Here is a 22649-nt window from a genome sequence, read left to right on the forward strand (position 1 = left end):
ACCCAGGACAAACTCTCAGCCGCCCTTCTTGTGGGGCATCAGGACAGCCGCTTTCCCTCGGCTCCCCCCTATCTGTGTCCAGGTCTCTTCCTGGAAAATGCAACTTGTTATTTAGTTTGCGGTTTTATAGTTAAAAAACGGCAGCCACAACACAGCACCTTAGAGGACTTGCAGGACAAACACTGAAGTGCAGAACATTCATTTCCACAGCTCACATCAGACAGTCAAAAATCCAAAAGCTAAAAGGCAAGGGGTTAACAACTAAAGACAGCACAGCACAACTTCCAATCCTATCTCGGAATTAAGAATTGGAAAAGTTTTGCGAAACTAACGATGCGTGACCATGCAAAAAGTAAATGAAGCACACACTCTGGCCAAGCAGCAACCAGCTTTATTGAGTTACAACAATACTGCATCAAAACCAAAAAGAAATTAAAGTTGCATTTTGCTTCTTAGCATTAGTAATTTCTCAAAAGAAAATGTGATTATGTTTAACAATATTAAGAGAAAACAAAGGAACAGGAGCAAGAATACAGTTAGACAAGACTGCAAAGCCAGTGTCCCCTTCAAGTATCCTCCTTGTGTCAGGGGGACTGAGTTCTTGGAAGTCCTCTTGAATTTTCTCGGGTCAGAGACTGAATCCCAGGACACAACATTTGATGAAGCAAACACATGGTGGGTTGCTATGAACCACGCTGTCCTTTTGAAATCACATTTGGGACATCTTCAGTGAGACAGAAAGGGATTTCAGAGAAAAGTTGCGGTTAATCAAACACCTTTCCTCAATGGCTGCCTCGGTAAAGCTCAGTAGAAACGTTAAGCACAATTCATTTTTCCTCCTAGTTCCTCAGAAAAGACCTGTAATACCTCCCAGGCCACTGAAACGTAGCTCTGGCCTCCCCTGCCCAGCTCGGTGTTTGCTGCATTGCATGCGTGTAAGATTAAAACCGCTGTCAACATAGAAATAGGCACAAGTGAAAAACGACAAGAGATGAGAGCGCTACCCGACATCGCATGTTGATACCGGTGCGTGCAGCTGAGAGTGAAGTACACATCACCAGACAATCATTTTAAGGAAGTGTTTCAGCATTAAATGTGTTTCTTCAGTAAATAAAGAATTACATTTGAAGAAGTGTCCCCTTCTTCCATAAGGAAGTACTTAAGGTAGTGTCATAGTGACAGCAGTGTGTTAGCAGCATGACTGCTGTGGAACATTGGCTCAGAAGACAGGTTTATCACTACTAACTCTCCTCATTACCTCTGCTTCAGAGCTACAGCTTACATTTCCGAACAGCACCTAGCACCACCTGAAGATTGTGAGGACGGCAGAAAGGTATTAGGCAAGCAATCATTCCTGAAACTTCAATTTATTCCTTTGAGGCAGACTTGCACTCTTTTCCTTCTCCTAATTTCCAAAGGCTTCCCAGTCTTCATAGACCTGGTGCAACCCAGTTAAGAAACTTCATAGCAACTTCGAAACCAAGAAAACATGCCTGGAAAAGAGAACAAATAAGGATTCTAAAAACCTATTCCAAACAAGGCTTTTGAAATGCAGCACTATAAACACCTGACATGGCTGATGTGGAAGGAGGAAGAGAACAAAAAAAGAGGCAAAAATTCTACTATATCCTTCCACACAAAGGCAGAATTTCTACTCTGTTAGGTTCATTATTTATTGAAGGGAAAGCCAGTCCAAACACATCCACACATTTCTTCTTCTACTGGTGGATGTACAATCAGAAAAGAAATACTATCAGAATGAGTCAAAGAGCTTTCATGCAAATCTTTAAGAAAGGTTTACTCGGTGTTCCCCACAGATTTAGGAACATTTTCAGAACCTGGACACCAGCAGCCACAAGCACCTGCAGTGACAAGAATCTCACTGAAATGGTATAACAGTAACCAGCAGGTCACAGACTACAAATATTCACTGTGTGTGGCTGGCTCCCCAAAACCCATCTGGAATCACAATTTACTTACCGCATTAGCGGGAAATGCCCTGATCATTACAGCTGTGAAGCCCTTATACAGAGATGCAACTCCTTCCTCTCTGATCAGCTCTCTCAGCACATCTCTAAAGCCATGTGGGTATTTTCCTGGAGGAGCTGAAAGGGATACAAAACACATCTGTTAAGACGTGTGGCAGCCACAAATGCTGAAGAATGTGGTGTATGTAACAGTCCAGGATTTTCAACAGGTTCATGTTGCTCTGTCATCTGGGTGACACCAGAATCCACGCATTGCTGAAGCTGTTGTGAAAACAACTGCTTGGAAAAATGATCTATTTCAGTCAAATGCAATCAAACAAAAAGGACACCTTACTAAAGACTCAGTAAACAGAAGGTTTACTCACCATCACCACAAAGAATTTATCTAATCAAGTCATTGTGGGGCGGGGAAGAAAGGAGAATAACTTTTGTCAGGGTTGGATGTCTGAGCTATTACTCGTGCCACTGACCACAAGAGCTGCAATTAGGAGACAGGAAGGTCAGATATAAAAAATGATGAAGTTTATTCATAAGAAAGGTGAAAAGCACAGGCTGTTTTAATGCTGATGTTACACAGATTGGGTGAGGTGCTTTTAAAAAGTTGTTTCATTCAAAGAACAAACAAACCCGGTTAAACAGCCACCACTAAAGCACTTCATCTATACAGCAGCATTGGAGGTTGGCTCAGTGGAATGAGGACGCAAAGCTGTAATGTATTTCACACTCGGTGCTTGGTATGATATCAAACAACCACAGCAGCATCATTCAGAGAAAAAGTTTCCTGCACTAGATTATCAGGATCTGTGACTCAAAAAAAATGGTTACTGCCTGTCCTGTGGAGAGAGACAGACAGAATACAAGGAGCCTTAACAGAAATATTCATTGACTAGGACGCCCAGACAAGCCAAGGAAAAACCTGTCAAATTTTGCTGAAGCTCAAGGGTTGGGGACCTCCTCACAATAACTAGGCCACAGATACTCAAGAGTAGATCTGCTAGTGTAAAAGAAATGCTCCCAGCAAGCTATGCCCAGTTTATATAAATATCAGATAGCACAGGCTACAATTTATACAACTATGTCTGATGTGAAATAACAAAACCCCTCAAAGAAATACTTTTGTACTAAAAGTCATGACATGTGGTTGTATTAATATGACCTCTATGCTTAGGTTTCAAAACAAGTATCTCAAATCAGGATCACGATATTACAGCAGGGAGGCAGAGACAGAAGTGCATCCTGATGTGCCAAAAATTTGTGAGGAAACCAACTGAAAAGCTAAGAACACACTTGGGTTTTTCACATACTTGTCTCACGTTGTGCTTGAGACATGCTACATCCCAGATGCATCTTCCATCGCTGCCCAGCCCTTTCCCCGCAGCACCACACTGACCGTGGCCATGAAGAGCTGGGATGCAACTCACCGGTCTGGAAACGGGATTTCAGCACATCTGGTGGAATGGCAACTGCCCAGTTGAAGATCCCAGCCAGGCCACCAGCAAACAGGATCCTGGGCGCACTGAGTTCACTCACACTTGGCACGAGTGGAGAGGGAGAAAAAAGGAGAAAAAAAGAAGAAAACAATTAAAATGTAAAACTCCATCTGTATTGCCTAAGACGACAAGCAAAGAGGCAGCCTCGCTGACAGCCGGAAGGCAGCGCAACGCTGCAGACACAGAGTGCAGTATCTGAGCGGGATTTCCGAGAATCAGAGCCTTGTGGGCAAAATGTCCTAACTCCAGCCTAATGGTTCAAAGCTTTTCATTCAGCAGCACACACGCAAATGCTCTGTGGAGAAAACAAACAAACAAAAACCTACAAACCCCTCAGCTCTTTGTGCACACCCAGGAGTGAAAGTGAAGATACCTACTTCAAGTACTCCTTACTTGGCTAATAAGATCCAATGCTATAACCTGAGAGAAACCGAGTACTATTTTAATTGTCAGTTAACTCCAGACCAAAACAGGTCAACTCACCAGACCAGCGACCTTTTTTTAAAAAATTGGTTTTGATGATACCACTCTAAATCTCTTCCTAACTGGAGAGATTAACCAGCGCTGTCTGAGAAGTCTAGAAAATGATGACTGTGAGATTTCACTAACCTCTTTCCCTCAGGGGTCAGAATGTTCTTCAGCCATTCGTACGTCATGAAGTACATTCCGCTGGCTGGGACGTCTGGTGGGTAAACAACAAAGACCGTGAGTAGTGGGAAGAGGCACAGCAGCCCCATGCCAGCTCAGCAACATCGCTAAGTACATCCAGATTCCTTCTCTGAACCTCCCCTACAAACAAAATCTGTTGCTCTAGACAGGGAAGCCTGAACTTTCCCAGGAACAGCAGGTACGACAAGCTGGAGCTGGGAAAATATCTGCTCTCCAGTGCTTCTGTCAGCAGCCCTTCAAATCAGGCTGTAACCTGCCTGCTGGCCATTAAACTAATGATGAGACAGCTCTAGGCTTTCTTAATTGCTGCAAAACAAACCAGAGCAGTACAGGAACTTCATGAGTTTTGCAAACTATTTGTTCTAATGATTCTATTTTGGTGCTGGTTTGGTTTGTTTTATTTTTGTAGTTGATGGGGTTTGTTTTTTTAAGCTACTCCTGCAGCCCATTCTTAGCTTGTGCCTGAACTGGAGAACCAGCCTCTGGCTTGGACACTGCCAGAGCTACATTGCCAGGGTTACATTGCCAGCTGTTACGCTATTGTGAGAAGCAGAGGATAGAACAAATTCCTAAACTGAGGTATCAAAATACAGATATTCCAGCTTACCCTTGGAAAACATTGCCCCATTATGGGGAACAATCTAACGCTTTTCAAAGGAGAAAGTACCAAAACATGTAAAGGATTCAGTGTCTGGAACAATTCCTTTGTTGTTGTTGTTGTTGTGAGAGGGGTCATAACATCCCAGTCCAAAATAACCCACACTCAAGCGGGTAGAAAGCATAACTGATGCAATCAGAGTTTAAAACAGTCAGTATTATACGGCAGCATTCACAGTCACAATCCTTCTTCCAAGAAAATGAAAAAAAAGCACCCACTTCTGTATTTCTCTTTGTTCTCTCTGCTCCTCTCCTGAAGTATCTCACTCCTCCTGGCTTCTCAGATCTTAATTACTTCCTACACCCCTCTGATCCTTGTCATCTAATCTCTTCCTTGCTCACTGAGAATCTCACGTTTATATCTCAGTCCCTTTGAGGCGCTGGAGTAGCTCTGCAGACTGAAAAAAAAACAAAGGGTGGCGCGGCATCTCCAAATACCTAAAGGGACAGCAAGATCTATGATACTGTATCAGGCTTCTTATGTTAGAGCACCCCATGCAGCAGAAGCACCAGAACATCAGCAGTTACCTCTCATGAGGGTGAGCACTGTCCCCTTGTACACGCCACGAATCCCAGCCTCGCGGTACAGCTGTTTGGCGCAGTCCAAAGAGCCACTGTATTTAGTTTCACCTGTAGCTGCCTGGATCTGAAGGATTAAAGTGATAGTTTATGACTAATGAACAATCATTCAGCTGATAGTTACAAAGCCAGCGTACATTTCCACAGGGGAAAGAGCATGTTCTCATTCCACGGGCACTCCTGCCCATGAAACCTCAGCGTTAATTCCTCAAGCAGTGCTCTCCCATTCAAGCTGAGGGTATATTTACTGTTCCACGCAGTGATTAGATTCTCCCTTATTTTTCCCCAGTGTAAGTTTGAAACAACTGCACTCAGTTCAGTAGTTCTACATTGCACTGACAGAAAGTAGCCTTCAAATATTTTCGTGAAATTCAAACAATTTGTATGTGTATAAAAGCTTTCACAGTAACATCACGTCTGTCACAACTAACGTGACCACCCACCACCGCACTAACAGAGCTCAGCACAGTCTGAACGGCGCAAAGCTTCCCATCTCTGCTGAAGATGGTGTTTCCATTTGTTCAGGTTTACATTTTCCAACAATACTTTCAAAACCCTGCAGGAGGTATAGAACTAAGTCATCCAAACATTAGAAAACTATTCCATGTCCTTTGAAATGCATGCTTCAGTTATATATTGGGAACTTGTCAAGGTAACAGAAAATCTTTGCACTAGAAAGAGTCTGATTATCTAGAGTTTTGCATCTTTTAGAAACAGTTTCATTCTGAAAAAAATTGACTATTCCACAGTTTGATGTGGACTGAGGCATCCACTGATGCCTCATGGTATAAGGCTTGTGCTCTGTAAAACGAATAATGCAATGACTGCTCTATGTTCTTATACTGTCATGGTGAGTTTGTATAATGCTTCTTTGTGACACAGTTGCATTAAATGACAGTTGTCTCAGTCCTGTTAAAAACCAGAACAGAGTAAATACACTAACCAAAGTTCGTGGTGTGGAGAGACGAGACCCCTAAAATTAAATTCCCATCACCTTACCTGTAAAAGGCACTTGATTCTCTCTCCTGGAGCCATGATTACTGTTGTGAACACTCCCGACAACATGCCAGCAGCAAACAGCTGAGGATATCTGCCCCGAGGAAACAGAAGAGACACTGAAACAACACAGCACATGGGAAACGAAGGCAAGAAAGACCCTGGTACCACCAGACCATGCTGCCCTGCACAAGGCCGGTGGTGGAACTAGAGATGCATCCACTGCTTTCGATCAGTGCAGAAGTGCCCCATCAATGTGTAATCAGAGCTAAACATTTAAGATCCCTGGGATTCAAAGCCCTGGTTCCCACAGCAACCATAACTCAGCATTGCATTTGCTAATAATCCTTGTACTTGCATGTTTTGCTACACCATTTCCCACTGATTTTTACACTCAACAGTCTCTTCCTCCTCCAGTCTCCCACAGTCTTCTCAGCGACCCCACTTTCCACGTATATTCCTGCTTGTGCAGCCAGGAGCCTCCTTTCTGTCACCTGTCAGTCCCTCACTTCTTCAGCCTCTGCCATCATCAAGTCTGTCTGACCAACCTGCCATCATCCCACACATTCTGCACCTGCTTTCATGTGGCAAAGCCTCCATGGCAGAAACAGACTGAGTTTCTTTATCACAAGCTTATTTTTACATCCAACATCCTGTTACTTTCTCTAGTAAGACATCCTAATATATCAATTTAATTAAATTCCATGCCTCCCACTTCTCTCCACTTGCCCAAGAGATGGTATTCTATTCAGGTTTTCCAATTCTTACACCTTTCTTTACTCTTAAATTCCCATTAAATCTTCCAGACCATTCAGATCTCCCTCACCACTCCACATGCACCTCCCACTCAAACTAAGCTTTGAGTTTTCTAACTCAAGTTTCTCCCATCTCCTTCCTTCCTTCCAAAAATTCCCTTAAAAATCAACATGGGGAACCACTCCCATCCTGCCTGCCTCTGCATCCACAGCCATGGTGCTCAGGGTCTGACCCTTCATTTTGGGTATCATGTCCCGGGTACACTGTATAGTCTGGCACCTGAGGTACAGCACAGTTGGCCACGATGACAGTTCCATCATCTATTTGTTGACCTTTGTTCTTTCTCTCCTGCTGCTCTGCTTGGGCATAAAAACTTCTCTTTGGTACGACGCGTATAAAACACAAGGCACTGAGGTGATAAGGTTGCTGGAAATAACCCCACAGCTCATCTTTTCCCCTTGTATTCTCCGCTCCTTATTGCTCCCCTGGCCTTACCCTTCAGCCTTGTCTGCACGTGGACGCTGCTGTGGCAGCGGCAAACCAGCAGCTCCCCACCCCGCCACGCTTGACTCAACACAACGGCCTCCCGCTTCCCAACACGGATCCTACGTACTCCTCAAATAACAGAGTAAAATGTTGCTAAGCTACGGTTCTGTTCCCGTAGAGCTATAAATCACAAGTCAGCAAAGGCATTAAGGGAGCACTTTATGGGTTGGGGTCTTGCTTCATGCATAAGTTAGTATGTAGAAAGCGCCACAAAGTTTTCTTAGCTCCCTATCTTCTTTCCAGAAGCTTAGACACGCCGGAGAGGAGAGCTGCTCATAAACACCTCCTTTCAGAAATGAATAATAAAACATTTCCATGGCTATCACTATATCCTAACATAAGGACACAGCAAGAGTCACAACCAACAGGGAAAAGAGAATTGGGACATGAATGTTGTCAAGCCTGCTTGACTATGAATTTATTTCTCCCGTAGTTTCAGTTAATAGTGAGACTGCTGGCAGGCGACCATTGTATAACTCACACTGTACTCATCTAAAACGGAATCGTTGCTCAATGGCTCTTTCTTGCGCAGAAAGGGAAGTGCACAGCACCTGCCCACATGCGGTCTGTTTTTAGCCTGTGCTATCAGTCCCACGCTTCCAGCAGCATGAAAACACACGAGTGTTTTATTTTTTAGATCTATATTTAAAACCCAGGAGAAGAGACAAATTTACACCACGACGCAGTGTGTGACAATACAGCAGCAGCCTTGGGGTGCCTTTTCCAACTGATTAACTCAGAAACTCACGTCAAAACGTCATCGGGTTTTCTCTGTTGCAGTCTTTTTCCCAAGCCAAATCCGAAGAAGCACACGGCAAACATGGGTGTCACTCCCACAATAGGAGCTGCCATTCCTCTGTATAAGCCTCGGACTCCCTGCAAGAAAGTTATCATAAGTATTACTTGATTTTGCATAGACTTTGCACGCGTTTCAACTCATTGAGAAGCGAAAGGCTTCAATACAGGATGGTATCAGACAGTCAAATTAATCAGAGGAATAACGGGGTCTGTCATTCATTCGCAATTATACATGTTTAGCTGAGGCTGGAAAACACCGGCACCACTTACACTCTCCTGCTCCAATTCTGTTCATCCTGTACTTATATCTCAAGTATGAGGAAGTTAAAACCCACCTGAATAATAGTCCTAATAGATTATGTTAAAAGTCTTCTCTCTTGGATACAGACAAAAACGCACATGTGCTTTATCAATAAGTCATCAATTGCAGCAGTGTAAAATCCTGACACTGAGCCTGAGAATGCTGAATTGAATTCACTCTTCAGAAAAATGAAGAGCTGATCTGAACTACTTCACTCGCCACAAAAACTCAGTTTGAAACAAGTTCAAGAGCACATTCCTTTTAGTTTCCTTCCCTAAGTCAAAACTTTTCACTATACAACTTTACATTCTTGATGTTTCCCTTCATCAGACAACACACATGAAAAAATTCCAATGTGGACCCCAGCAGCACCATTTATTTAATTTATCTTGCCTTTGAACCGAACTTTTAAAAATTAAAATTAGAGTTATCTTTCTAGATAAAGACTAAATGCACAAATAAACCATTTCCTGGTCCGTCCACCCCTATCAGTGTATCCCAGTACATGTCTACATGCTTATGAGCACGACTGACTAATGAAATTGTATCCGGCTGACAAAGATCAGATGCTCCTGCTCAACCTTCCCATGAACAGCAGGAAACAAACGGCCTTGGCAGGGAGGTTTAATCATTTTCCTTACAGAAACCGATGAGTATTGAGTAGGAGGAGAGAGGAAGCAGCTACTTTGGAACTTTATATCACGAGGCTGTTGTGGTTCAGCTCTGACGTCTGCACTTCAGCAGGGGTGTGAAAAACCGCGAGGGATTCGGAGCCAGCAAAGCGTTTCAGCGCTTCATGGGAGAGACCAGGGAAGGGAGATTTACCGCGGTTACGTAACGACCCGTTAATACCATCATGAAAGCAGATTTCAGATACGAGACAGATTTTTCATTTAACGGAGAGTTACCTAACGAGATCCAGCGGTTTGAAAATAGACTTCAGGCTCGTAAACAAAAAGTCGGGCTTCAGGCTCACTGTTTCCAAATGGTAAACGGCTGCTGGGAAAACTCACGAAGCAGAAAATGGGATTCTATGTCATTTAAAGTCTTTAAACCAAGGCTGCGTGCCTTTCTAAATACAAACCAGACTGGAGTTCTATCGCGTGACATTGGTGATTCAGGGGTGAGAACCGCTGTCCACCTTCTGGAGACTGAACAAAACTATCGTAACAAAACTACCGTAACAAAACTACCGTAACTGACTCTCTGTTCTCAAAAAAATATTAATACTCCTCTGCCTTCTCATAGACGGCAAAACACATTAAACATATTATAGAAAGAAGGGAAAGTACTACTTGTATCAACAAAAGTCATTCCCTATTTTAGGATTTCCAGAGACAGCCCCAAAGGCCAAAGACAACAAGATTCCACCGACCGCAACAACAAAGCCAGCGAACAGCTGCCAAAATCCACTCCAGTCTATAACGTCAGATACTAACATTGAGCTACTTTGAACCAAAACCACTTCTTAACAAAACAAAGATGTGCACCTGGAGCAGGTGGATTCTAACCATTCCCCAAAGCTTTGTGACATGCTTAAAAATTTTAATCAAGAATTGCGAAGTCTCTTTGGGGCAACATTCCCATGTGATTCCGCTCTGGCGACACAGGGCAGTAAGTGATATTGTTGGCCAGCGCCGCAGCTGAGAGGGGAACAGTTACCTCTCCAACGAGAGTCTTTCGGAAGCAGTCGAAGGTCCCAGAATAGAGCGGAGGCTGCCCAGGCTGCGGCTTAGGCTGGGTCTGCAGTCTGACCTAGTAAGTCAGGATAGGAAAATGTTATTGTATTAAATATAATACAAATGTAATTTAAACAGATTAATTTAATGTAATATTATATAAATTAAGGATAAGTAATAAATAAAAATAAACAATAATATAAATAATATAATAATATTATAAGTAATATACTTATATCCAACATAATGTATATAATTATGTATTGTATATAATAAGGTTATTGATAGTAATATAAGTAATAAATATAATAATGCTAATAAATAAACAATTAATGAAACATAATAAACCCTAAAGTTTGATTCAGAGGACACCTCTATATGACTATCGCAGAGTTAAGTTTTGTGACCAGACTTTACGATATTGGTAGAGAGATTAACATCATTATAGCTCTTGCCAACCGAGATAGAATTTTAATGCATTTAGTAGTTAATATATTTTACTAATTAATTGCTGGGATGACGTCAGGATGGCAACCCCGTGTCGACACCTGCGAGGTGACCCCGTGTCACCGCTCAGCCCCTTGGGACCCTCCTTCCGGACCCGAAGTTGCTCTCCCCACCCCGCCACCCCCGGGACACCGACCCCTTATTTTATTTTTTTTATTTATTTTTTTTTTTCCCCGATTTTTACGGTGAACCCCCCGCTGACGCGACACCGCCACACCGCCGCGCCGGCAGGGGGCGCCGCACGGCCCGCGCGTTAAGCCCCGGCCCGCGCGGTGCACGCCGGGAGTTGGTGGCTCCCTCCGGCTTCCCGCGCGGAGCACGCCGGGATATGTAGTCCTCCCCGGCTGCCCCGCACCGCCCGGCACCGGCCGCCTCCCCGCCCCGCCCCCCCCCGCCGCTCCCCGGTGCGCGCCGCTGCCTCACCTTGATGGTGTCCAGCGGGTGCCCCACGAACACTAGGCAGACACCTCCAAAACCGCCAGCGAAGAAGTTCTTCACGGGGCTGATGGGCTGCGGCTGCTCCGCCATGGCGGCAGCGGCAGGTGGCGGGGAAAGAACGGGACCGGGGCGCCGTGTCCCCGTCGAACCAGTGCCGCGCTCTCCGCTTCGCGACCTTTACCCCAGTGCGGGGCACGCCGGGATACTGGGGGAGGTGAGCGCGGGGCAGGCCGGGAGCGCGGCGGCCGCTGCCCGCGGGAGTGGCGGGTCCTGCCCGGCCGCGGTTCCGGTCGCCGGCGGTGAGCGCTGCCATCGCGCGCTGCCACCGGCCGAGGCCGCCGGGACGCCAGCGTCTCCTGGGAGTGCTGAGCCGCCGTCTTGGGGCGGCCCCGCGCCGCCTGCCGGCCCCCCCTGCCCCGCCAGTGGTTCCGTTGTTCCCCCCCCCGGCCCAACGCAGTGGACCGGCCCGGCGGCGGCTCCGGCCCCGCCCGGCGGAAGTGACGCCAGGCGGAGGCCGGTGCTTCCGGCGCGCAGGCAGTGGCGGCCCGGCAGGAGGAGCCCGGGGCGCCGCTCCCCGTGTACCCCGCCCGCGCTCCGCGGCTCCCGGTGAGTGCGGGGGCTGGGCCGCGCCGCGCGGAGGGGGCGGCGGGGGCTCCCGGTGGGGCGGCCTGTGCCGCGCCGTCCCGCGGTGGCAGGAGCTGGGGGCGACCGGTGAGCGCCGCTGCCGGCCGGGCCCGTGTTCCTGGCGGGGGGCCCGGGCGGGGCGAGCGCGGCGGGAGGGACGGGGCGCCGCTTCTCTGTAACTTCACCGCAGTTTCGCGCCGAGCTCCAGGGGTCGCGCTGCCCGGGGGAGAAGCCGCAGCCCGGGAGCTCTGGGGCCGGCATTGGGCACCCCGGTTGTGCCGGGTCTCCCCCCTCCAGCCCGGGCTGTTCCTCAACAGCTCCCTGCCCCGGTGCTCCCGGGCTTCCCCCCTCCCTGTGTGCAGCGTTCTGCCTGTTTGGGACAAGCACAGCATTTAGTCTTGGATTACAAAAGCGATGGAGCTGAGGTAATTTAAACTGGGTATCTTTCTGCCCAAGCTCAGGGTTACCGTGGAAGGAACGTTCGCGTAGGTATGTGTAAAGTGACTTGCTAAAAGTGATGGTAGATGAGAAAGGACGGGAGCGAAATGGGTTAGATGAGCTGGGAGGGACAAGGCAGTCGTGATAGTCTGAACAAAGGCTGGGAGGTGGGAGGAGAGCGGGCAGGTTCCCCGGGGGATGTGTGAGAAGGCGGTGAGGAGGTCCCTGCAGAGTCGCCTGCGGTAAAAAGCATGGGGGGTGGTGGTCTAGTTTCTCACACTTAGGATGAAAAAGATCCTATTGAAAAGCTGATTGGAGAAGGAAATGGCAAGGAGCATGTTCTGTGTGTGTGAGGAAGCAATTGGAGATGATCTACAGATTACAGGTTTGAGTGACATAGACAAAGATGCGATTAGCATCGATAGTGGGTGTGGGGTTTGGGTTGTAGATGGTCACAGAGTGTCAGCCCGTTGGAAGTTTACATGGATAAGTAGTTCATGAGGCAGACTTGAGTTAGACTTCATCTGCTTCAAAGTTATCAATAAAGAGGTGAGAGAAGAAAAAGCCGTCTCAAATGGCTGTGAAATATCAACAGAAAAAATGGGAGTATCCTACAAAGAACTTGTTAGAGGAATCCCACAAAGACAGAGGGCAAGAAATCAGAAAATAATGATGTAGCAGGACAAGGTATGAAGTGAGATAATGTAATTTACTGTGTCTAACGGTGGTAAAGTCAGATACAGACTGATGGTGGCATATGTGGAGGCATTTTGTTTCCAGAGATCTTGTTAAGAAGAATTGTGCTGCGAAGCAGGACTCAGTGAGAGAGCATCCCTGTTGGAGCTCTCCCTGTACGGGCAGTGGAGCGTAGGGGTGGGTGTGTTTACGAGCCCTGCGAGGAGGCTGGAGGAAGAGAGGGAATTCAATTCTGTTAGTGTTAGGGAAGACGAAGGAGTATCTTGGATGAAGGTGGTAAAGAAGTACCTCATCTTCCCTTGGGTAGGAAAGTGATCTAAATATGGCTTAAAATTTTATAATCTGATTTTTTAGGATTATGGTAATTATTTAATCTAAATACTCTTTGGGTTTTTGACCCTCTTTTTTGAGCTTAACATCTTTATTGCCTTAAAAACTAGTCCTGTCAAGTATTAGCTGTGTCTTGGTTTGTATTTGAAGAGCTCATCATTGGGTCATGAGGGCGTTAGGCTGAGTGTTAGGTGAGGCAAATTCTGCTCCTCGTTTTCCTAGAACCCTGCTTTGCTTTGTCCACAGAGCTTGTGCCTTAGTCTTCCTCTCTCTTCACGCATGTCCGTCTGACGTTCAGTTATGCTGGAAGTCTGCTCTCTGAACATTGTGACGGGATTCACAAAAGTCATCCAGTCTGCAGACTTTTCTGCCTGACATATCCCGTTTGCACGTGCAAACAGCTCCTCTGTTTGCTCAAATAAGTGTGTTAGTGGCACAGAGAAACAGATCTGCACCCTTCTGAGCTTCCTCCCCAGCGACCGCTGTGTAACTGCTGAGGGACCGGGTAGGCCTGTCATTCTACTTAGACATCTGAAAACATCTCATTGCTTGGACAGGACTCGCTGTGGGTTAAGACAGCAAATGGACCCAGCATTCCAGGTGTTTTTTTTTCTGTCTCTAGAGTGTGGCATCTGAGTGAGTTTGAGAAGTTTCCTGACTGGTGAAACCTCCTCAGGCTTTGCGATGCTCTGAGTTTGGCTGAACGAGCTGTCACACATGAGACTGTTGATATCCCTGTAGTAACGCTCACAGTGCTTTTGGATTCTCAAATAAATTATTCCTTTAACATAAGGTTTAACAGATAAAGATTCGTTACTACTTTTATGTAAGAGGTCAGTGTCGATACAGATTAAGCTCAGAACTGAATCGTTAACTCTAAGCAGGGGAGAGGGAAGGACAATATAGGTTTGCTTTGTGTCTGTCAAATCAGATTTCACATCTGTCTCCTTCTAATATGGAGAGACAGTGCCTCTGCTCCACCAAAGTTCTTTGGGAAGCAGTGCTGTAAAATATTTGTGTGCTACTTATATTGTGGATAGCTAAGAAATAAAAAGGAAAATGAAAGAAAGGGAGACTAGAATTCAGAGGACAATATAATTAGCTCCCAGCTTTCATCCTCTCTCACTGGAGGTTTGTATCTGCTGAAATCACTGCAGCTCCTCAAATTAATTGTACTTCCCTGGTTATTCTGTGCTGCTTTCTCAGGTTATTTGAAACAGAAAACAAACGGATTGAGGAAGAATAATGAAAATTTATGGTTGAGATTTCCTGTGCTCTAAAGTCAGGATTCTCAAAGCTTGATTATGGTTTCCCCAGCAGCTACAAATTGTGATACTGAGGGAAAATATTTGAGTAACAGAGCTAACAATGTAGTAATGCAAAATGCAAACACGTAAGAAACCCAGTACAAGCTGCATGTGGAAATATAGCTTTGATTTCCTGTATGTATTTTAATATGTAAAATTTGGTTGCAGCATTGTTTGAAGTCTTTTCTATTTAATATATTCTCTCTTGAAACTAAATTATTGGGCTAAATGGAAATTTGTGACTAAATATGTGGTGACCATAGTTCAAGGTTGATATATGTTCTGCTGCTGAAACTCTTAGAACTCAGACTCATGCTGATTTAGTTATATAAGCAGAAGGTTTGTAGTTCTGATACGTAAAGTTAAGTATGCGAATTTTCTAACATCAGTGAGAATCTAAAAAAAAAAAGGCTGCTCTGATTCTTTTTGAATAGCAACTGTCAACACTTTAGCATAAATTTCTACATTCAGAAGATGACAAATTATAGAATGGTTTGGGATGGAAGGGACCTTAAAGATCATCTAGTTCCAAACCCCCTGCCTTGGGCAGGGACACCTTCCCCTAGACCAGGTTGCTCAAAGCCCCATCCAACCTGGCCTGGGACAATTCCAGGGATGCGGCATCCACAGCTTCTCTGGGCAGCCTGTTCCAGTGCCTCACCACGCTCATGGGGAAGAAGTTCTTCCTTATACCTAATCCAAATCCACCTTCTTTCAGTTTAAACCATTAACTCTTATCCTATCACTACATACCCTTGTAAAAAGTCCCTCTCCACCTTTCTTGTAGGTCCCTTTAGGTACTGGATAAAATAAAACGAGTTAATTTCTTTTACTTCCTCCCATCGGATGTAACCCCATCACATCCAGCAGAACCTGCTTAAAGGCATCAACTAATTTCACCATTTGAGATGATATTGAAGATTGTTAAATTGGGTGTATGTGAGAGATTGTTTGTTGTATTTTCCAAAGTCCCACTTAATGGCTGTGATTCTAAAGCAATCTGGACATGGACAGGGTTTCACAGGTTCCCTTTCTAGCTGCTGTGGTCACAGCTAAGGGGTTTGAGTTTTTTCCTTTGGTGAAGCGGATATGATGCTTTTCTGCAGCACTTTAGGCTGTTGGTAAAATCTTAATGTCATAAATCTACGTGTATCTCTGAAAATATCTGTATTAAAGGTTATGGAAGTGCTTTCCAAATGTCAAGTGTCATCTGGGGGCTAGGATGCAATGTAATAAGTCAATCTCCGAGGTTTTAGACCTCGCTTTGTAAGAGCAGACTGGGCTTTGCTGGTGCAAGAGCCACAGTGGATCCAAACCAAGGAATCTGCACACCAGAATCTTCTTTACCTGGGCCGTTGGGTCAGTCTGTTCCTGGCTGTTTGATCGCCTGTATGATGTTGACGTGGCCTCTCTTACAATTTTTAGGCAACAGAAAAAAATTGTTTTTCCCCCCTTAGGAGACAGAGCTCAGATGAAATCAAAAGAACGATAAAGTTTGGAGGAGAAAAGAAGCTGCAATTGGTTTCCTGCTCTGCAGTTTGACAGGGCATTAAGATGTCCGTGGACATGAACAGCCAGGGTTCTGACAGCAATGAAGAGGATTATGACCCTAATTGCGAGGAGGAGGAAGAGGATGAGGATCCGGGGGATATTGAGGATTATTATGATGGGGTAGCTAACGACGTGGAGCAGCAGGGAGCAGATGCCTTTGATCCAGAGGAATATCAGTTCACCTGCCTGACTTACAAGGAGTCGGAGAGCACTCTGAACGAACACATGGCCAGCTTGGCTGCCACGTTAAAGGTGAGGAAAGGTTTATGCATTAACACAGGGGTAAAATAAGGCAGATGCTGAGCGTACAGTTTGAAATAAAACCTGTGGTGTTGCTGTTACGGGGGGTTGGAGGAAGATTATTGAAGGTCCCTGGTTCAGAGCTGACTCAAACGTTTAAAATTGTTCCATACTGGTTTTGGGGCCTGAAGAATCTTCCTTATTGAATGTTGATTCTTACAATTATTTTGTTTTACAGAGCTGAGCTTCATGACCAAAATTCCTGAGTTATAACTCTTTGCATTAGCACAATAGAAAAAAAAACACAGAAAAGAAACAAACCAAATCATAAATGGTGTAGAGTGGTGCACCTGTGTTTGAGAAGATAACTGACAGATAGGAAGACATGCTAAAACTCTGTAATTCTAACAAAAACACCTTTCTTTGTTGGTTCTGAAAGAATAATCATAGACTTTCAAAAAGACAGATCAGCTGTCATGCTGGGTATTAACCCTACTGTTGCAGTGACAGCAATTAAAGTACAATGAACTTGCCAGCTCTTGTAGTGACTAATTCATTGCAGAAGAGTCCCACTCCAAGGCAGCTCCATGGTGTTGTGCTCAATAAGACTTTTCTGAAGTTTTCTTTCTCTTTATGCAACTGATTACTGTAGCGCGAACTAGTAATAAGAAGTTTTTCCCTCTCTGCGCTGCCAATGTGCTCTGGTGCCGGTGCAGGTCAGAGGAAAGCAGTTTGGAAGCTCTAGGTGTTGATACTGGGTTGAAATTACAGATGCATCTACTTTGTAACAGGTCTCCTAGCACTAATTGTTTTTTGGAGCAACCCCTGAAAGCAGGACTGGTAACCACATCTTGTGAAAGTCAAGTTGGATGGGGTTTGATTCCTATTCATTTGGTCTGAATGAAGCCTAATTTAAAAAAATGAGAGGGATCCTCATCTGCACATCAGAGTGTCTTATAGCAATAGTGTAACCTTAAAGCCTGAGGACCGCAAAGCCTATAAAACAACAGGCTCTAAAGTGCACCCACACTTTTTGCTTTATCTCTAGCTGATTTTGCCATCTATTGTGCTTGTTCCCAGCATTCACTACCTCAGTTTTTCTTGACTGTTAGACTCACGTCTATGACTTCTTCAAAATGTGCAGTTCAAGCTCTGAACGCCCCCTGTTCCCGACAGGTTCTAAGAAACGGAGGCAAAAGAAAAGAATAAGTGAGAATAGTTGGTCAGCACTTTTGATCCAGCTGCCAGTTGCTCTTGGTTCTTAGTGATTAAGTAGAGACTTGGAATGGCTTTTCTGCTCCTTGCTGTTTGCCTTCAAAAAGGTGACCCCTGCCATATTGTTCTCTTGAATTAAATTAAGGAAAGCAATACTTTATTTAGTCTTTAAAATCAGGCTTTGAAAGTTAAAATAAATTTTCCAAGAATTCTGAAGGTCTCATTGAGCAAATATTATAGTTGACCAGATAATACGAACCTGCTAGCATGAATCTGGCCCCAAATATGACCCAAGGAGAGAATATTTTAGATTCCTTGTATATCAAGAGTATGCCTGCATATTTGCTTTAAAATGAAGTGCTACACGTTTTGGTTTGTGCATGAGAAGATAAAAATATATGTGGGTAGAAATGTGAAAAACTGTGATCTTGTAAGCCACATGCGAAGTCTCTAGGTCTTGAAGTGCCACATTAACTCTCTGTTCGCTAGCAACGGTGATGCAAGAATCGCACTTTTCTTGGAAATTTGTTGTCTGTCGGCAGCGTGTGCTTTTTGTTTCCTGGCACCCCTACTTAACAATATTTCAACAGCCCCATTTCTTCCTTCCCCTCTCTTCCCCCAAGGAAACTTGTCATTTTCTTAGTTTTCTGAGACAAACTGGAGTGGAAACAATTTGCATTGAATTAATAAGCATAGAGTAGAAGGAAATTGAACAGAACGTGTTGAACTATTCGTTGTCATTATTTTCCGTTGACTTAATGGATGTGAATAAACAGGGACGGGCTTTTGTAAGAACGGTGTTTACTTTTTTCCTCTAATTTGCTTGAGCTCTAGAAAGTTGTTGGTTGTTTTTTTCTTTGAAGTGGTTCTGTTTTTTTACCTTTCGTAATATCTTGGGTTTTTTGGACAATGGTGATTGTTCTTTTGAAGCACACTAGTTCATATTTTATTGATTCCATCTCCTTTTGCTTGCGAAAGCTAATGGTGATATTGTGTTTTTCAGCATGAGGTTATATTTAAGGCAAAGTGGTTTTCCCTGAGAGGAAAAGGTGAAGGTAAATTAAAGACTGTCTTTAGGAGCTATAATGAAGACAATGCCTGACATGGTGCCTGAGCAATTTGCTATTAGAAGTGAATATACCAATACAATTCCCTAAAGCAAAGAAGAAAAATTAATGCAGTAAGTGGGCTCAGAGCCACATTTGAATGTTCTTCCACTGTGTGTTGTCATTAGGTGATTCACTTTCTGAAGGTTAAATTGGGGGGGGGTGCATTGAGTGTGTTTTTTTTTCCTCCGTGACATATTGTCTACATGCTTTTAAAAACTGAAACAGGTATTCAGAGCTTTAAGCCCTCATACTTGCAATCTGTACTGTTCTTAGCTGATACCAGTCTAAATAACTAGTATTTCATCTGCTCTGCTCATTAACTCTCAATGTTTGCTTTTTAAACTGTTTTGTTCGGCTGTTTCAGGCTGAGTGTTGAATTCCAGTTTTCTTACAAGTGTTGAGGTAAAGGATGATCTTCTTTAGAAACCCTTTTGGTGCCTTTCCTCATTCCTTCTGAGTTACAACTGACATTGTTCTCACTCCTGAAGCTGAACAGACACCTGAACAAAGCTTGCGTTGGCTGGCTCACTTCAGATCAGGTGTGAGCACCCCAGATACATTTAAAAGTTTGAATACAACATCAGAAGAGACAGATTCTTCAACAGAGCACTTGTTTTTCTACTCCAGGTATAGACAAAAATCAGTTAAAAACCTAAGTTTGATAAAAGCGTAAACCAAGCATGTAGGTAGATGTATGTCCTTGTGTCTCTTCCTGTCATAGGAAACTTTTACCTTGAATTCTTCTGACTTGCTGTTTATCAGGTGAAGGATTCTGAATAGAAAAACGAGTACAAATAAGGTGTCAGTAGGTACAACCAGCTATGCTGTGTGTCAGGTCTGCAAGTGCAGTCGTGGTTATCCCAGAACCATACAGAAGATATAGGGACTTCATAAGTGGTACTCAGAACTTTTGTCCTCATTTTGGTTTTAGTAAGAACTGTGAGTGGATCCTTGCTTTCCAAGAAGAAGAGGAAATGTTTGCTTCTTCATTAGTGCTGTTAATCTGGAGATCTGTTTGTGGAGGGTTCAGTTAATACCCTGACTAAAATTAGGGTAGGCCGTCTCTGTTGAAACATGCTGGAAGAAAATCTCAAACTAATATTATCCAAAACTTTGATTCTCTGACCAAAAGGTCTGTGAATTTAAGCAGATCACTTTTAATTCCTCAAAAGGTCACTTGACCAACAGTCAACACTTGTTAAGGACAAGACTCTTGAAAGCAGAATGGCAGGTATTACCTGCAGACCAGCAAAGGAATTTACAACAGTTCTTTTTAAGAAGTAGATATAATTATAAAATCCAATATCTTTCAAAAACAATGAATTAAAACTGTATGGTGATAAGTTTATTTTCAAGGTAACTCTGTCAAATCATCATTGAGTGATTCAAGTCCTGGAGTGGCAGCATCAGCACATGCACACAAACAGTACGATACTCGACAGTTGTACAAACAAAGTTGACCCTGTCACTGGCGAGCAAGTAAGTGTGTGATGATGTCATTTTGGTTTTGTTTGTGAATGACACTTCCTGGCTCTGCTGAGAGTCTCTGTACAAGCCTGGAATATCTGCAATGTTCCAAATAACTAGCAGTAGTTTCTCTGCCTCAGTGGTGAGATGGATCTTTTTAGTTTTTACCAGATTCTTTTGACTGGTGATCTAAACCTTGATCATAACACCTTGACTTTAGGTCTTTTTAGAAGCTGATCGTCAGTCCTGAGGAGGCTATTTCAGCACATAGAAGGTAACAAGGAAAGATAGTTGTGTTGTTTTACAGGCAGTCGATACTGATGTAGTCTTTCCACTAAACCTAAAGAAATTGCAAACTGAAGAACTTGTAATTTTCAGTTTGCTAATGTGAGTAATCTCCTGTTATTTACCAGACAGCTAAAACTTACTTCCCTTGCTCCTTGAAATAACAACTTGCAGTGTGTTGTTTTAGCCCTGCCCTGCAAAGAATAAAACTTGGTAGATGCAAAAAGTATTTGATGTTGTAACATAGCACTGAATCTATTAATCCATGTTATCACAGCTGATCTTTCAGAGATAAACCAGTTTTTCATATATTCTTGCTCACCTTACTGGTGTCTTGTCTTTTAATACAACCAAGTTAGTATTTGCTCATGAAAACACAGCCCTCCGAAACTGTTGTACGCACTCAAATTGCGCTGACACAGGCCAGTCGGTTTGTGGAGCCGCTCGGTGAACGCTGGCAGCGATCCTCTGCAAATACCATCTCCAGCAGATCCGGAGTCATGTGCGTGGAGATTGGCAGCCCCTGCGAGCGGCTCTGCCCGAAGGAGCCAGCGCTCACAAGATGCCTGTCCAATGCCATCGCAACAAGTCTGTCCAGAGCAAGATGTCGAGACGCTGGCGTGTGTCCCTCCTTGTGCTGCTGTGCAAACCGCAGCCACGCATGTGGTATGGGGTGCATATGGGGACAAACCTGCTGTGTTGCGTAGTTGTCCTTTTCGATGCCATAATGACTTCATGGAACTTATATACAACATAAAATGGCAGACGTAAAAGACTGGCTGTACCAAAGTACCTCGAGTACAGGAAAGGTTTTAAAGCCCCTTGAAATATTAAAATGGTTGTGTCTAAGAGCAGGGTTTGAAAACTTTGTGTTCACAGTTAATGCCCATAAGAACCAACGCTGGTAAATTTTAGTATATATTAGTAAGCAGTTAATAAATATTTAAATATTGTTTATTAGAAATGGTAGACCCTGATAGGCAAATTTAACTTCTCCACAGAATCACCATGGTACTGTTTGGTGTGATAACACGCTATTGCAAAGTACCTGTAAACCCTAGATTGGTCAGGAATGCAGGTTTATATCTGTACCATGTTCTGTGTTTTAATATCAAGCCAACATTATGTGGGGCATCCAGTCTGAAGCTGTAACCCTTAGGAGCACACAAGTTTGGGATGTACCTTTGTCCTCTACCGACTTTTTGTTCTCAAACAGATCTGGGAAGTTCTGCTATATGAAAGCTGTGTTGTTGCCTGCTAGGTTTAGTAGAGTGTTAAACATCAGGAGGACATGAATATCTCTGTAAATGTCTTCAGTGCATGTTTTATTTTGGCTCTTAAAAGTCATCTCTTTTTTTTAAGTGTAGTAAGTTTTTGTAGACTTCTGGTTAGCAAGATAAGGGAGCTGGCTGGAGGGCCTGGACCTTGCAACCTTGTGACAACTTCATAAAGTCATTTGAGGAGAGAAATCAGGTTTTTTTCCTTAGTGCTTAGAACTGCCAAAATTCTCAACTTGGTTGGAAAAATGAGCCATAAATGTGGAGGGTGATTACAGCCCACACATTTCTTTGTGATTCACGCCTTAAGTATATCTTAGAGCCAGTATGACTCTGCAGCGAGCGAAAAAAATGTGTTCACAGCTGTTGATGGATATGAACTTGGTGGGAGGTAGAGGCAAGACACAAGTCGTTAAAAATGCTGAAACAATCTTCCAGTAAGTGTTCCATGTTGCAAGCTTACAGCTGGACAGCGGGATCACAGGAGCAGCGTGAAGCAAGCGTTGTGCCAAGTTTGTATGCTGAGCCTGTTGAGGACGCCACAGCAGAGATGAGCTGTTCTGTACCATGGAACACCATTTTACAAAGCAGATGTCCCTCCTCTTCATCTTTCGATAACAAAAGGAAAATGCTCTTCAAAGCTGGGATTGTGGAGTCGAGGACTGTGGTGTTTGGAGCTGAGCGGGGATTACTCGCTGCAGAGTCA

At 44.1% G+C, this 22649-nt stretch overlaps 2 protein-coding genes across 8 annotated transcripts in view; one reads left to right on the forward strand and one right to left on the reverse strand.

Annotated features, from left to right (window-relative positions):
- Window positions 1-415: 415 nt before the first annotated feature.
- SLC25A20 (solute carrier family 25 member 20) lies at window positions 416-11873 on the reverse strand. 4 transcript variants are annotated; one of them, XR_013922558.1, is made up of 10 exons: window positions 11390-11873; window positions 10443-10535; window positions 8430-8557; window positions 6383-6473; window positions 5333-5450; window positions 4088-4160; window positions 3293-3519; window positions 1981-2105; window positions 1283-1493; window positions 416-724 (listed from the first exon to the last, which is right to left on the reverse strand). XR_013922558.1 is itself a non-coding variant. In XM_080350624.1 (9 exons), the coding sequence occupies exons 1-9, from the start codon at window positions 11492-11494 to the stop codon at window positions 1431-1433; spliced, it is 906 nt and encodes a 301-aa protein (XP_080206750.1). In that variant the 5' UTR covers window positions 11495-11873; the 3' UTR covers window positions 416-1430. The 4 variants fall into 4 exon arrangements, 2 of the variants coding, with proteins under 2 accessions (XP_080206750.1, XP_080206749.1); XM_080350624.1 differs by having other exon boundaries at window positions 416-1493; window positions 3410-3519; XM_080350623.1 differs by having other exon boundaries at window positions 416-1493.
- Window positions 11874-11933: 60 nt separating this feature from the next.
- ARIH2 (ariadne RBR E3 ubiquitin protein ligase 2) overlaps window positions 11934-22649 on the forward strand; it is a 32442-nt gene continuing 21726 nt past the window's right edge. The window contains exons 1-2 of one of the 4 annotated variants that reach the window (XM_080350231.1): window positions 11934-12010; window positions 16257-16602. In XM_080350231.1, coding sequence (XP_080206357.1) covers window positions 16354-16602 — 249 coding nt within the window. In that variant the 5' untranslated portion in view covers window positions 11934-12010; window positions 16257-16353. Of the gene's footprint in view, window positions 12011-16256; window positions 16603-16971; window positions 16989-19432; window positions 19542-20270; window positions 20394-22649 lie in introns of those variants that run through there. The other 3 variants (XM_080350232.1, XM_080350235.1, XM_080350234.1) reach the window with 3 other exon arrangements.

This window comes from Nesoenas mayeri (assembly GCF_963082525.1).
Source record: "Nesoenas mayeri genome assembly, chromosome: 10".
Lineage (NCBI taxonomy): Eukaryota > Metazoa > Chordata > Aves > Columbiformes > Columbidae > Nesoenas > Nesoenas mayeri.

What these genes read in the sequence shown, in the direction of transcription:
- SLC25A20 (XM_080350623.1), bottom strand. Translation starts at nt 11,494, where the DNA reads ATGGCGGAGCAGCCGCAGCCCATCAGCCCCGTGAAGAACTTCTTCGCT. An exon ending in GAAAGACTCTCGTTGGAGAG is followed by an intron (nt 8,558 to 10,442) that starts GTAACTGTTCCC and finishes ACTTTCTTGCAG; the next exon opens with GGAGTCCGAGGCTTATACAG. An exon ending in AGTGCTCACCCTCATGAGAG is followed by an intron (nt 4,161 to 5,332) that starts GTAACTGCTGAT and finishes TTTACCCACCAG; the next exon opens with ACGTCCCAGCCAGCGGAATG.